The 15,242-nt window shown below is 43.9% G+C and overlaps 1 protein-coding gene across 1 annotated transcript in view; it reads left to right on the top strand.

Annotated features, from left to right (window-relative positions):
- Positions 1–1,242: 1,242 nt before the first annotated feature.
- GNAI2 (G protein subunit alpha i2) overlaps positions 1,243–15,242 on the top strand; it is a 136,939-nt gene continuing 122,939 nt past the window's right edge. Inside the window, exon 1 of the mRNA XM_083488765.1 lies at positions 1,243–1,923. Within this exon, the coding sequence (XP_083344891.1) occupies positions 1,806–1,923 (118 nt within the window). The 5' untranslated portion in view covers positions 1,243–1,805. The remainder of the gene's footprint in view (positions 1,924–15,242) is intronic.

Here is a 15,242-nt window from a genome sequence, read left to right as displayed (position 1 = left end):
TGGGCTAGGCTGAGCAACTGCTGAAAAGACTTTGCTGCTGTCCACATTAGTTCTTACTTCCTTTACTGATGAGAATATGAGCAGGGCATCTCCAATGGATTAAAAAATGTTTGTGTGAGACAGCATTATTAGCAGAGGGGTTAGAGATATACAAAGCTGATTATATATTTCCAGACCACTAATATTATAGAAGTTTGTTTCAATAAGTTATTTTGACCGTCTTTCCATCCTCCCCTAGCCTTTATCCTTTCTTGCCTCTTGTAGATTCTTCCACAGATCACAGCAGTGCCTGGGCTGAGAGTCTTGCCTAGGTTAGGTTCTTGCAGTTTAGCCTGTACACTGGGTGGTCACATGGTTGCTTCTTGTAAACATGAAGCAGTGCACATGAAACCATGGCATGACAGAAGCCTAGGATGTATGGCCACGTGGTGAATTTTTACCCATCTTCCTAGTTCCCCAGATTTCTAGAAGGCAGTCAGAGGTATGTTTAGATGCTATATTTGCCATGGGGATCACCATCCTCTTGCAGAACTACCATTGCTGAACCAATTGTTCAATACAACTCACCATGCGAGTTCCCCTGGTCCTACCAGAAGTGCCATTTGCAGGCTGCGAAACCCACTACGTGATGGTTTATAACTCAGTAGCAGATTACACCGCATGATAAGGCTGTGGGTTGGGAAACTCACCCTGAGGATGCAGATTTCCACGGAGAAAATATAGATCTCACCCTGGTTTGACACACTGGACTCCTGTACACATATGCCACACAGTAAAAGCCTGAGCACGCATTGCAGTCACCCTGCACGTGCAGCCAACAAGGCTTCCCTATTGCACAGCTTCCTTGCCTGTTCCCACACCAACCACCATCAGAATATGAGTCTCAACACCACCAGCACATGCGTGCCAGCTTGAGACTAAATTGATAGTGCAGATCCGCACCCACAATAAATGTTGTTGTTGTTGTTGTTTTAAACCAGGAAGGGATGACTCTATGTGGGGAGGCTGCTTTCGGTGGCATCTCTATATACTTTCCGCGTGCTTCGACCCCCCCCCTCCCGTTTCAACAGGCCATTGGCAGACTTTTACAGCAGCCCCCAGTTCCAGGCTGCCCGAATTCGCAGCCGCTCCGGCGCATACTGCCACGAGTTCCTCTCAATTCTCGTTCAGAGAACGCGGAACGAGCGTCTTGACGCACAAGCCTCCGGCCCTGCTTCGGCTCCTTCCGTTCCCGCCAAACCCGCGCGCGCGGCCCCGCAGCAGCCGCTTCGTCGCCACTGCGCGCTCAGCCCGCTCCTTCGCAAGCTGCCTTCTCGCGCCCAGTCCCGGGCAGGGGCGCGCGCCGCCCTCCACCTCCCTCAGCCTCCGTCTCCACGCCGCTCGGAGCTGCGCGTCCGGGGCCGCCCCTCCTCCTCCTCCTCTTCCTCCTCCCTCGGCTCGTTGACGACAAGCCCGCCCGAATTCCCCTCCTCTTCCCCGCCCGAGCCGAGCTGGGGCTGAGCGGAACGGACCCGCCCCCCGGATCCCCGCCCTCTTCCCCCTCCGCCCCAGCCAGAGGCTGCTCAGAGCCCGCCGCGCCGGCACCCGGAGGGCAACGGAGGAAGCCAGCGAGCAGCACCGCCCTGCCCGACGACGCCTATCCGCCCGCGCGGGGCAGCGACCCCCGGCCCCACCCCCTCGGTTGCCAGCTCCCCTCCGCTCCAAGCCAAGCCAAGCCAAGCCGAGCCGAGGCAGCCCGGGCTCCGCTCGCGTTTGCTCGCTCTACCCGACAGTCTCTCCGCGGCCGGCACGAGCCCAGCGGCGCCATGGGCTGCACCGTGAGCGCCGAGGACAAAGCGGCCGCCGAGCGCTCCAAGATGATCGACAAGAACCTCCGCGAGGACGGCGAGAAAGCGGCGCGGGAGGTGAAGCTGCTCCTCCTGGGTGAGAGCCGCGCCGTCGTGTCCCTCCCTCCCCCTGCTTCTCGTGCCCCGGGGATGCGGGACCCCCTCCCCCCAATGCGCCGCCTTGCCCCGACGAGGCGCCTTCTGCAGCCCCAGCCTTCGAAGGCTTACTCGGAAGGAAGCCTCTCGGAGTTCGACGGCGCTTACTCCCAAGTAAACGGGCGGAGCGCCGCGCTTTAGAAGAAGCGCCCACCCGTCTAGGTCCGCCGACTCCCCCCGCTCAGTCTCTCCCCACCCGCATTGCGCCCCCTGCCTTTTCCCTTGGACTTGAGGGACTTTCCAGGACCCTCCTCTCCGAATTTCGCCGTGGCTTCTGAACCCGCCGCCCCTTCTATTTCTGCGGCCGCCGCCCCACCCCTGGCCCTGCCCGAGCCCCGCTCCTTTTCGCCCAACTCTGAAGCCGCTCGTTCTGCTCCTGGGCTCCTTCAGCGGCAAATGGAGATCGGCAGCGCTCTCCTTGGGACCCCCCCCCCTTTTCCAAAAGCCATGTAACGTGGCTCAGTGGAACATAGTTTCCTCACCCTCTAGGAACTGTAAGGGCTGTGCCCTCGAATCAGCACTGCAATTCCTGTAAAATACGTTGCCACTAAGACTTCCTCTTCTCTCCCCCCCCCTTCCTATCCTACTTGCTTTCCCAAATTTAGCATAGGAGTCCTCAGTTGCTTATTTCTTCGCAGTAGCTGGTCTTTATGATTATCTCCCCAAAGTCCACATGCTGAGATGCCCCTGCATTTTCACGTCCTCACAATGGTTGTCTTGATACTCTATCGGTGGCCGACCCCCACTTTTTGCTCCTTGCCAGCCCTGGTGGTGTTAGGAAAGAATAATCTAAACTGCAAATAAGTAGAGAATGCTTGCAGAGAGAGCAGGCAGTTGTCCCAGTAGGAAATGGAAGGGTGGTCTCTGTTCATTTTTAAATGGTAAATCTTCCTTGTCATTCTGCTCTGTAAAAAAATTAAAGATCTGTTTCTCCCTCCTCAGTGGTTAAGATGGTTTGAACAGTTCTCTGTGTCTTTAGTTTCCTTCAGTGCCTAGGGCCGCTTTGTCTATGAAACTTTGCTCTTGCACGCTTTTTCTTCTTTTTTTCTGTTTTGGGAGTTCATCACTGTGCAAGCTTGGAGAAGTAAAACCAAAGTAAAGATTAATATGTGGACTCTTAGCGTGCTTCTGGGTGATTCTTCACATGAACAATATTTTGTGCATAATATTTTCATATGCTATGCAACATCTAAAATTTAGGAGCTCTCTGGACTCGTTTACTGTACTGTATTTTCATACATGAAAGTAGCTGTGGGTTATCTGTATGTTTAGGTTTGAGCAGTTAGCCTGGAAACACAAAAGGAGTGATTGGTTGGACTTATTTTGTCATATGGATCAATGTCTTCAATGTCATTTTATTTTCTGCTGCGATCTTATGACGGGGAATCATTTGAAAAAGGAGGGAGTAATGTACATGACATGAACTGACATGTTGAGTGTTTTCATTTTCTAGTTCTCACACCAGTCCAAGCAATGCGTATTGCTGTTTCTAAAACACTCTTCTGTTCTGTTCAATGATGTCCGTGGTTTTTAGCAACGTTTCAGTCCAGAATGAAAAGTTCTTTTCTCCTGGAACCTTCAGAGAGGATTTTGTAAAGCGACTAATTAATCTTCTGGCACCACAGCTCTTTGTCTCCTGACTTTCAAGAGTAAAAGTAGATTTTGAGTCTCCTAAACAACTTTCCATTGTCTCCTTTGTGTAATATTTCCAAAGAGTGTGAACTGTAGACCACTCCTATCCATGTTAACCCATGGGTAAATTCTGCCTAAGTTAGTGGGATGTACTTCCAGGCAAGTGTTGCAGCCCTACGATGCAATCTTATACACACTTAGCTGGGAGTAAGGCCCATTGAACTTATTAAGCCTACTTCTGAGTAGAGGTGTAGCTGTCTGTGGACAAACTTGACTGGGCTTAACCATCCAGGGGTCCTTTTACCTTAGAAGTATATTTGACTGCATCGTTAGTTCACAAACCCTCAAATTGTGTTCTATAGTGATTTCCTGGCAGCTGGGACAGTCTGTTATGGTGGTTAACCCAAAAATACAGGAAGTAAAAGAGTGCTGCTGGCAGCTTAACAGAAGTTGACTAAAATGAAAGCCATTTTTTTAAGGAGGGTAAAATGGGGAACAAGACAAGAGAGTTATCACGAAACAATGAAAGGAAGACATCTCTTTCTGTTTAGGCAAACACAAAGCAGCAGGAGTAAGTTTAGTGCCTTCAGCATCTAGCAACACAGAGCTTGAAAAGTAAATCAGGCAACCCAATCTCAAGCCCATTTATTTGGCAGGGAGTCCATTTTATTTCAGCGGAACCTATTTCCAGGTAAGCACACATAAGACCACTGTCTATTTTAAATTATTATTTATTGTTGCATTTATATCAGGGGATCTCAAGGTAGCACACATTGTTCTCCCCATCTCCATTTTAGCAGCACAACAATCCTGTAATGTAGGTGAGGCTGAAAGACAGCGACTGGCCTAAGGTCACCCATGAGCTTCGTGGCTGAGACAGGATTTGAATCCTGGGTCTCAGTTCCTAGTTTAGCACTCTAATCACTGTACCATACTAGCTCCAAAGGTCCTTGCCCCTTTGGAAACTATGCATTAGTAACACTCAATATGATTGCTTGATTAGTACCTGAGAGCTGCGGCAGTTTTTATCTCCCATTTTACCAAATGGTGCTGAGGCCATTGGTTGATTATGGTTTGCTCAGGACTGCAGCTGCACTTAGAAATCACTGTGCTTGTTCTCTCCCCCCCCCCCGCTGTGAAACAGGACATTCATTATGAGAGATGGTTGCTAATCTAGTATAAACTACTTCATTGTGCAAGTTGATGAACAAAATTGCCTCTGAATAGTATGATAAATCCCTGTGGCAGTGATCTAGATTGTAGGATTTCTTAATAGTTTTCAGGCTTAGAGTTTGTAATGAGGCTAATGTGGATAAACACCCAAAGCAGTTCCATTGAATTTTGTTGGCAGAATCTGTAGAATAGATTACGGGGTTTTTGGGTCTGTGAGTAGAGGGCAAGTCTGGTCTCCAATCGCTATTTAACCTTTGCATTTTCCTTTCTTTAAAACAAAGAAGGCAATAGCATGTAAATCTTGGCATTCCATGTCATGTATTTAAACAAAAAATGAAAAGGGGACCCCCCCACTTTTAGCGGTGAATTAGCTGTGCTACTTAGAAGATTTGGGGAAATCAAATATTATTTTTTGGTCTGTCACTTAAATATAGCATGCAAATTCACAAGAAACCTCTTTGGGTTTGTCCACACTTGAACAAAATTTGGATTTGCACCTGCCTTTTCCCCATTAATGTAGGAGCATCCATATTAACTCCTCCTCATCCCAGTGTTGTCTCAGGTCTGTTCAACCTGGCAACCTGTTTGCAGATGATGCAGCCTTGACAGCGCACTCCAAGGAAGCTGTACGGAAACTCATCAGCTGTTTTGCCCAAGCTTGCATGGAGTTCGGCCTCACCATCAGCCAGACGAAGACAAACACCCTGGGTCAGGATGCCACCAGCACTCCACATATCAGCATTGGCTACCACATGCTTGAGGCGGTTGACAATTTTGTCCACCTGGACTCCATCGTAACTAACAACATTTCCATCAACACTGAGCTGGACAAACGTATTGTCAAGGCAGCTACAGTAGTGGCTTGCCTCTCCAAAAGGGTATGGGAGAATGTGATGTTAATGACCAATACCAAGATGAAGGTCTGCCAGGCTTGTTGAATGTGGAGCATACTGATTTTTTGGAAGTGAGTCGTGGGCAACTTGCACTCACCAGGGATGATGCCGCAATGTTTTTCATATCTGTTGTGTCAGGAAGATTTTGGGCATCACATGGCAGGACAGAGTCTCAAACAAAGATGTGTTCTTCCAAGCCCACATTCCTAGCATGTCTGCACTTCCGTCTCAGCGACGTCTACACTTGCTTGGGTCATGTACACAGAATGAATGATGGCAGGATCCCCAAGAACATGCTGGCTTCAGGCACCAGGCCCTTTGGCAGAGCAACTATGCATTAAAAAGATGTCTGCAAACATGACATGAAGGTTTGCAACATTAACCCTGCCATATGGGAATCCCTTGCAGATGATTCCAGTGACCAGAGGAGGAATGACCGCTGGGAGGAGTGCAGAGAGAAGAAACAGCAAAACCGAATACTTAAATCTGTCCCAGCTACAATAAAACATGTCTCTTCTGTATGATCTCTCAAACCACAGTAGGCACTGTAACTCTCCAATGGTTTGACTTTACCCCCGATGATGTGCTTTTCCACTTTATCTCCAGACAGATAAATGCCAAAATTTCCACTTCTTGGAAAGTTCAAAACAACCAGGATTGTAAAATCCACTTTGGAGGAGGAGGAAGGTCTGGATCAACACTGGGATGAGGAGGGTGTCATGTGGATTCCCATACATTAATGGAGATAAAGGCAGGTGACAATCCACATTTTGCTTTGGTAGGGACAAAAGCAGTAATTTATTCACTTGCAAGGGTTAAATATTGTTGTCCTCAAAGACTGTTTTGTCACCTTATCTTTGGATTGCCACATTTTGTAATTTAGATAACAGGCATGTAATTTTACACAAGTCCCACTGCGTTGCATGAATCTTACCCCCCAAATAAGTGGGAATAGAATTGGAGTCCAGATGTTCAATTTAATGGTTCAACTTAACCATTAGATTGAAGCTCATATAACAGTACTTTTTGAAAAGTGCACAGCACTTCAAAAAAGTTGATGGGCATTGTTCTCTCATTAGAAAAGTAAAATGGTGTTGAATCCCTGATTTATTAACAGCCTATTTTTATGCTAAGGCATAACTGGGTAATTGTTGAGATTAACTTGAAATGGTTGTGGGGGGTGGCAGGGGGAGAGGCTGTAATTCACAGAGAACAGTGGCAAATGATTCAGTCATGCAAGACTCCTTGCTGCCTGGATACTAATTGCGCACTTAATGTTAAAACAAAAACCCTGGGATTGCTTGTTAATTTCAAGTCATTACAAGAAAGCGCAGGAAATATGGCAAGTAAAATTTTTAAATAGACTTTTAAAACAGCAGCAACAGGGAAGCCGCTAAAGCCTTTGTCATGACTGGAGTGGTGCTCCATTAGTCTGTTTATCAGAAAGTCCTTGTTAGGAGGCTGGCTTTCTCTCTTGAAAATGATAATTCTGCTCAGCTTTCAAAGCAGCTTTCCAACCAGAACAAAACCATCCAATGAAACCAGAAGCAAATACCATAAAACAGTGGCTTCCCCAACCTGGGCATTTGGACCACAGCACTGAAGCTTAGGAGAGTTGTCCTAAACATCTGGAGGGCACCAGGTTGGGGTCTAACCTTTCAATGTTTACAGCAGCACACTGCACAGCAAATGGCCAGAGCCCAAAGACTACTGTAGCTCATCAAAGCAGGAGCTTGGTGGACTTCTTTAGGAAACAGGTTCCACAAGAGGAGGGTGGGCTTGTTGGTAAGATAGCAGCAGCCTGCAATCATAATACAGTGGTGCTTCAGGGTACATACACTTCAGGTTATAGACTCCACTAACCCAGAAATAGTACCTCGGGTTAAGAACTTTGCTTCAGGATGAGAACATAAATCGTGGTCCTGCGGTGAGGCGGCAGCAGGAGGCCCCATTAGCTAAAGTGGTGCTTCAGGTTAAGAACAGTTTCAGGTTAAGAACGGACCTCCAGAATGAATTAAGTACTTAACCCGAGGTACCACTGTACATACATAATGGAAGGTTTGCATCAGGTATGCCTGAAGAAGTAGACATAACCTATGGCTATTATTATTTATAACAAAAGCTAGTGGGAGTGGGTAGTGGAACTGCTCCAGCGCAGGATTTCCCAAGCTTGGGTCTCTAGCTGTTTTTGGACTACAGTTCCCATCATCCCTGACCATTGGTCCTGCTAGCTAGCAATGATAGGGGTTGTAGTCAAACAACACCTGGAGACCCAAGTTTGGAAAACTCTGCTCTAGTGGAAGATGAGCATCAGCCAGTGATCAGCATTATCAAATGTGAGCCTTCATATACAATATTGAAGTTTCTTAGGGTGGAGGGAAGTTTTGCTTTTTATATATACAAAGCAATCGGGTTTCTGGGCAGAGGACGGCAGTAGCTTGCTCAGCACAAGTATTATTTTTCCCTGTCGATGCACCTTGGCTGCTTTCAGGAAAGTAGCTGAAGTATTCAGATACTTGACTACAGCTTTAGTTCCTTATTATCATGCTGGCAACTTTTTTGTGGTGTTGCTTCAGAGGTGTTCTCAGCATATCCTCTTTCATATTAAAACTTTCCGATTTCTGCTCCTCATGCATATTCAGCAGTCTTTTAAAAGGCTCTTATTGTCTTGATTTTTGCTGTTCTCAGACAAGTAGGGACCCTTGTGCTGCTAAGTAACCAACGTGTGATTTAAACCTCTCATTTCAGGACACTTTCTGCTCATCTGGTTTTAAACTATTTTTTAAAACAACAACAACCACCCTTCCACTTTTTACTTTGCATTATGTAGAATTCAGGCTTGTTCGTTATTAAACATATATGAAATTTATTAGTTTTGTAATAATCAATTCCAGCAGGGCCATATGTTAATATCCCGAAACTATTGCGGCTCAATAAATCAAACATTGTCTATTCAAATCGCCCACCTCCAGAATCTGGGGGAATATTGAAATTACCCATTTTTTAAAAAAAGGAACACAATGTACAGTAGAATGCACCCGTTATAAATTACCCCCCTCAATGATGCTGTGTTGGTGTGAAACTTTCCAGCTGTGTTGTGATAGCCTTAAGAAGATGTGTAGAACTGCTGAAGGATGTAATCTTTAAAGCACTTACTTCAAAGTAGTCACCTTGACTTCAGTGCAGTGACTCGTAATAAGTGGGTTGAGAATTGTGACCTTACAAGATAAAAATAACCAATGTCAAGGGTTTTTTTTTTGCCACATCAGAAATTCCTCTCCTGTCTTTCCCCCTCTGTTATTTATAATGTATGTTTGAAACAAAGAAAAGTGTCTATGAATGTCCTGGACCATGAAGCCTGTAGAAGGTTTTTTGCAAACAGCATTTCATAGTAGAAATTTCCTTTCCTTACTTGCTTCTTTCCCCTTGTGGCTTTTGTGTCTGAGCTCTTTTAATTTGGCTTGCCTCTTGGGGGTGAGTAAACAGCTTTAAAAAAATAATTGGCTTAGCCATTTCTGATGTGCTTGGTATGCTTCTATCTCTTGAGGACCCAAGATTTTTATATTGAAAAGAAAAATCTTGAATTCCGCTTAGCAGCCAAAAGAAAAACTACTGATGAGATGGGGAAGGCAAATGCATCAAGTATTCATTTTACTTAAGTTTTTCTTTCCAGATTCATGGAAATCATTTTTCTGGCAACAAACAATGTAGAATCATTTCAGCCAAATTAATTTCTTGGATTGTAATTGAAGTAGTCTTGTGATGGTAGAGGATTTGGCAACTTGTTAAATTTATATGTTCTTTTGCAATGCAAAGTGAGCAGCTCTCCAGATTTCTTCTCTCTCTCTCTCTCTGTGTGTGTATATATTTATTTCCTGAAACCATCACCCAAAAGATATAGATCAGGCATAGGCGAACTCGGCCCTCCATATGTTTTTGGGACTACAATTCCCATCATCCCTGACCACTGGTCCTGTTAGCTAGGGATGATGGGAGTTGTAGTCCCAAAACATCTGGAGGACCGAGTTTGCCTATGCCTGATATAGATATTATTGAAATGGGCTTTAAGGAGCAAAGTATTGAACAAAACTGGTGTTGGAATTGTAAGTACCGGTACATGAAGGTCCCACTATAGGAATGCTTGTCATCCAAAATCTCAGTTATGTGAACATAAACAATTATACCCAAATCTCACTACGCAAATGGCTGGTTCAGATATCCAAACAGCCAGAGTTTGTCCACATCTTTACTTGTTTGTGTTTTGTTGGTCAGTTGCAACCATTTTGGACAGAAACCACGGAGTGAGGGAGAAAAAATCGGACAAATTGGAACAGGAGAGATCAAGCAAAGCAGTTTTTCCTTTGTCGTTTGCTGGTTGACTGCAGCAGTTTCAGGCAGACACAATGGAAGGAAGGGTGGAGAATGGGAGGGAAGAAAGGAGAGAGATGGGAGAAATCATGGATTAGAAGTTTCCCCATAGGAAGTAATGGAAATCGTCAGCTCGTTATGAGAACACTTGCCTAACAAATGATTTCCTGGGAAAGCATTGTGTTCAAAAAGCAGGACCTGTGTGTACAGAGGCTAGGTTCCTGTGTACCACAAGGATGAACCACAGCAAGCTTCAGGGACATGTATTCTGCTTCCCTTCTGTGGTTGTGAGACTGGAATCTTCCATTTTCATTTTAGGTTTGCCACGGTTTAGTGTTACATCTGAGCCCTAAACTGGTTGATTTTATTTTTATTTTTGAAACAAAGCAGTTTCATAAACTATGGTTTCAGTTTGGGTTTTTCCTCTAGCTAAGGCATTCTGCCTAAGTTCATTTAATCTAAAACAGAAAAACTTCCAAATTTCTCATGGCCACAACAGATGAGGGGTGGAGATTTGAGTATAAACATAGCCACACACTCTGTCACACATTCATTTCATATAAATAGATGCTGCCAGTCTCTGCCTTGTTGGTGTTCCTGGAACATCAAACCACAACTTAAGTTTTTCTGAGAGGGTCTGTAGTAATTTTGTGTGCATGATTTTAAGTGGTTGACACGGCATTGACATGATCAAGTTCAATGATATATTAATAGTTCTTCCCAAAATGAATATTATTGTTAAGACTTGGCAGTTATTGATTTATGCACTTTCTTAGTTATACAAGGTTTCTTAGAAACTAGGTCTGTAGCATTTTATTATCAGTTGAAACATTTCGATTGACAAAAAAGGTGTCTTGTTTAATTGGACACTGACTTTAAAATGTGTTAAATTATTTTTAAATATTCATAAAAACTGTAGATGTGTTGAAGGGGAATACCACTTCTAAGACGATTCTTGCTTCATTATCTAAAACCAAAGATGCTAATTCTAATGCTATTTCATTATAATTATTGTTTTTTCCCCCATTATGGAGATCTATCAAGTAAAACTCCTGTGACTAAATTTTTAAGGTTGAGTAAAACATGATTCTCACTAGCTATGCAAATATTAATGAGACGGTTATTGCATTTTGTCAGCTTCCAGATATATGCATAATTCTTAGTTGCCACTAAAATAGGATATTAGTAAGCACCTATGGACCTTTCTCATAAAGACCCAATCTTTTAGGCTATAACCCTATACACACTTCCTCGGGAGAAAGTCCCATGGAGCTTAGCAGAACTTTATTCTGAATAGGCATACATAGGAGCGCAAACTGCTAAGAACACAAGAGCAGCCCTGCTATATCAGACCAGTGGCATATCTAGTCTAGCATCATCTACTCACAGTGTCCAGCTTAGATGACTGTGGGAAACCTGCAGCAGGACCTGAGCCAGAAGAGCTCTCTCCTCTCCCCATGGATTCAGGCAACTGGTATTGAGTATACTGCATCCACCCTTGGAGGTCAGAGCATAGCCATTAGGGTTAGTAGCTGTTGAGAGCCTTACACTCCATGAATTTGTCTAATCCTCTTTTAAAGCCATCCAAGTTGTGGGCCATTGCTGCTTTCTGTGGCAGCAAGTCCCATAGCTTGTAATTTGCATACATATCAATCAGACATTCTTAGAAGCTATACAGTGGTACCTTGGGTTACATACGCTTCAGGTTACAGACTCCGCTAACCCAGAAATAGTACCTCGGGTTAAGAACTTTGCTTCAGGATGAGAACATAAATCGTGCTCCGGTGGCGCAGCAGCAGCAGGAGGCCCCATTAGCTAAAGTGGTGCTTCAGGTTAAGAACAGCTTCAGGTTAAGAACGGACCTCTGGAACGAATTAAGTACTTAACCCGAGGTACTACTGTACAGCTATTTTTCTACTGCCTCAGATCTGTTGCAAATAATAGAGCATGTAATTATCTATGTGATGCTCCAACTTCCTCAAGCACTTACAGGCTTCGTGCATTGGTTTACTAGAAAGATTTTCCTCTTGACCATGGTATCGGTCTAAGCAATCTCTCTCCCTGCCCCATTTCTGAAAGTTTTGTTTTAGAAGATAAATTCTTTTTCGGGGTGTGGGGTATGGGACCTTTCCTCGTGTGAAGCAAATACATGTTGACTGCAGCACAGCTATCTTGAGCAGCTGGTGAAGTCTCTTCCAAAGAAAATAATCAAGAATGTGTTCAGTTAATGCTTTTTGTTTTTATCCGAGGGGAGTACCGTTGGTTATGAAGCTGTTTTAGTCATAGGAGAGGGAAGCACAGTCTTGCTCTTGTTTGGCCCCATCCTTAAACTGCCTTTGTTTCAATAGGTCTGAGAGAGTGGTTGGAGCCGCAGTTTCCTCTGCTAGGTAGAGGCTAAAACTAGGAGCTTGTCGCTTGCTCAGGCTTCAGGTCCTTGGGTTATAAATTCTTTTTTCAGATTCTGGTTTCTTGTAATTAATACGTTCAGCAGAGCTACAGATTGCTGTAATAATCAACTTATTCTGAAATAGGCACCTAGTGTATTTCTACAGACAACCCCTCTTTATCTTTTTGTAAGCTGCTTGTTACAAGAATAATTCAATACCATTCTGTTCTGCTTTGGAGGCTTGAGCTCATGTCTGTCTACTGCACCAAAACTCACTTGAGTTGGAGGCTATCCTAATTTCCTAAACTATGGGATATGCAGGGATAATACATGTTTTCTGCACAGTGTTTGAGGAGGGTTAATTTTCTGTTTTGGCCCTATGGGCCAAACATACACAAACTGGCAAACTAAGTAATACAAAGCAGGTTCTAAGGCTGGTTTACAAAGCAGAGGAGGAATTCACTATTAAAAAATCTATTCCAGTAGTTGTGGTCCCATCATAGCCATTGAGGAGAGTCTAAGGAATGAAGAGATCAGTGATGAAATTCTTTTCTGCCTTAGAACTCTATTGTTGTTTCCCCTCCAAATCTGATATCTGGGAACACAACAAACCATTTGACCTGTGCATTTGGTTTTGCTGAGTCCAGATGTTGCAACTGTTAGATCAAATTAGGCTTCAAAGTGAGGTTTTAGAAAACTGAAGTGTTTTTATAACCTTAAACCAATAAAAATGTTCCCATTAAAAACATGAAATGTTTCTTTTGAAATTGCTGTCGAACCTGCTGTTCTACATTTGGATGTGGAAAAATAGGAAAGGGGGGGATACATACATACACCCCCCCCAAAAAAACTGCTACTAAAGTAAACTTTTAGAATTCCATTTCCTAGGATTTATGAAACAAAGTTAGAGAGCAAAATGGAGACACATATGGGCAATTTTTCTCTGCACCCATGTTGTAAATAGGTAGCTAAGGCTGCTTCCTGATAGCAGCTGCTCCCTGCAACCAGAGCAGAAACACAGGAAACACAACCAGAAGTAATTCAAAGAACTTCTTGCTAGCTAGGGGTTTGATGCAGCAGTCGCCGTGACAAGTGCTAATAGTTAATGTGAGCCATCTGGACCAGGAGTAATAAAAAGGGCATAATCTTTACCTAATATCTAAGTATTGGGCATGTTGAATTAGTCACTCACAAACTGTTCTGTTGAAAGCATCTTGGTGGTCTTGGTTCTATTAAGCAAAGACCTAAAAAAATGGCTTCTGGGGCATATAATCTGGTGTTGCCCACCAGACCACTTGGAAGTCTAGGAATTGGTTTCATGGAATGTTTAATGAGTTTTCAAAATTCCCATTCAGATCAGGTTTGTGAGATTAATAGGCTTTTTTGTTTGTGTTTACCTTGTTTGGTTTTACACTCCTCTTGGATGGTTAATAATATACCGGGCTAAATTACATTTTACTGCAGTGACACAATAGCATTTTGATAGATTGTAGGAGCAGAAGTTTCTTTGTGGAGGCCAGCAATAATAGATAGATTTGCAGGCATTTCTCTGTTAACCTTTGCCACATGAGGCTTCTTACCAGCAATCATGTTGCATGAAACATTTAGCCACTGTTGTCATTCAGTCCTGTCAGTTTGAAGTACAGTGGTACCTTGGTTTAAGAACTTAATCTGTTCCGGAAGTCTCTTCTTAAACCAAAGCGTTCTTAAACCAAGGCGTGCTTTCCTATAGCAGTGGGGGACTCAATTTACTAATGGAACACACACAACAGGAAATGGAACATGTTCTTCCAAGGCAAAGTTCACAAACCAAAACACCTACTTCTGGGTTTGCAGCGTTCTTAATCCAAGTTCATAAACTAAGCTGTTCTTAAACCAAGGTACCACTGTATTGGGGAAAAGGAGAAAAAAAAAAGCTGTCTATACTATCATGTCAAATGACATCCTGTTCTGAGAGGATTGGGCTTCTGTTGCTTGGATTGCCCTGTGTCCCACTTTTCTGGGGCAGGAACTGATCTAAAGTCCTGTTTGGGTGTATGTTCTCCTTGCATGTAAATGAACATTTAAGAGGGAGCAGGAGCACTTTACCAAGCCCTGCCCAGGCAATGACCTTTACCCAGTTTAGAGACCTCCATGAGTTCTGGAATTCTGAAGCAGGGTGTCCACCTGTGGAGGCTCCCCATGAAAATTAGAAGAACCCCTGCTAACTAGGATTTTCAATTGATCCAGGAACATTTTGTGAGTCTGCGCCAGACTCATGGGGGCCTCTAAACTGGATAAAGGTGATGTGTTGGAGGAGGCAGGGCTTGACTGTGATCTTGCTCTTCTTCCTGTTTTTGTTCTCCTTGCATACAAATAAATAAATATCCAAATGGGGCTGAAAAGAATTCAGCAAGAAATACCTTCATTTAGAGGGTTCATATTGACTGCCACTTAGTTAGGATCTTCTTTGGGCCATGCATTTCGGAGGGTCTTCATTATTAGCGTCACGGTAATCGCTAGTATGAGTCTACGTCTGATGCCTCTTCCTTACTCATGGTGGTGTGATGTATGCTTTTTATTCACAGAAAGTTTTCCCCTATGGCTCTCTGTGAACTGTCTGAACCAACTGCTGTGGTGATAGAAGTTAATATAATTCATATATACTAACAATGTCAGTAACTATTCCCCATGAATTGTGTATTTGAGGCCTTGCAGGAATTCTGTGAAGACGTTGACCCTGCCTTCTGGGAACTGTGTAGAGTTTTATCTAAGGAATGGCATTTAATATTAAAACTGTCAAATATAATTGCATTCTGAATATGTTGC

The sequence above is a fragment of the Podarcis liolepis genome, assembly GCF_965112155.1.
Source record: "Podarcis liolepis genome assembly, chromosome: 2".
NCBI classification, from domain to species: Eukaryota; Metazoa; Chordata; class Lepidosauria; order Squamata; family Lacertidae; genus Podarcis; species Podarcis liolepis.
Note: the sequence above shows the minus strand (reverse complement) of the source record. Positions and strands in the feature narration are given on the sequence as shown.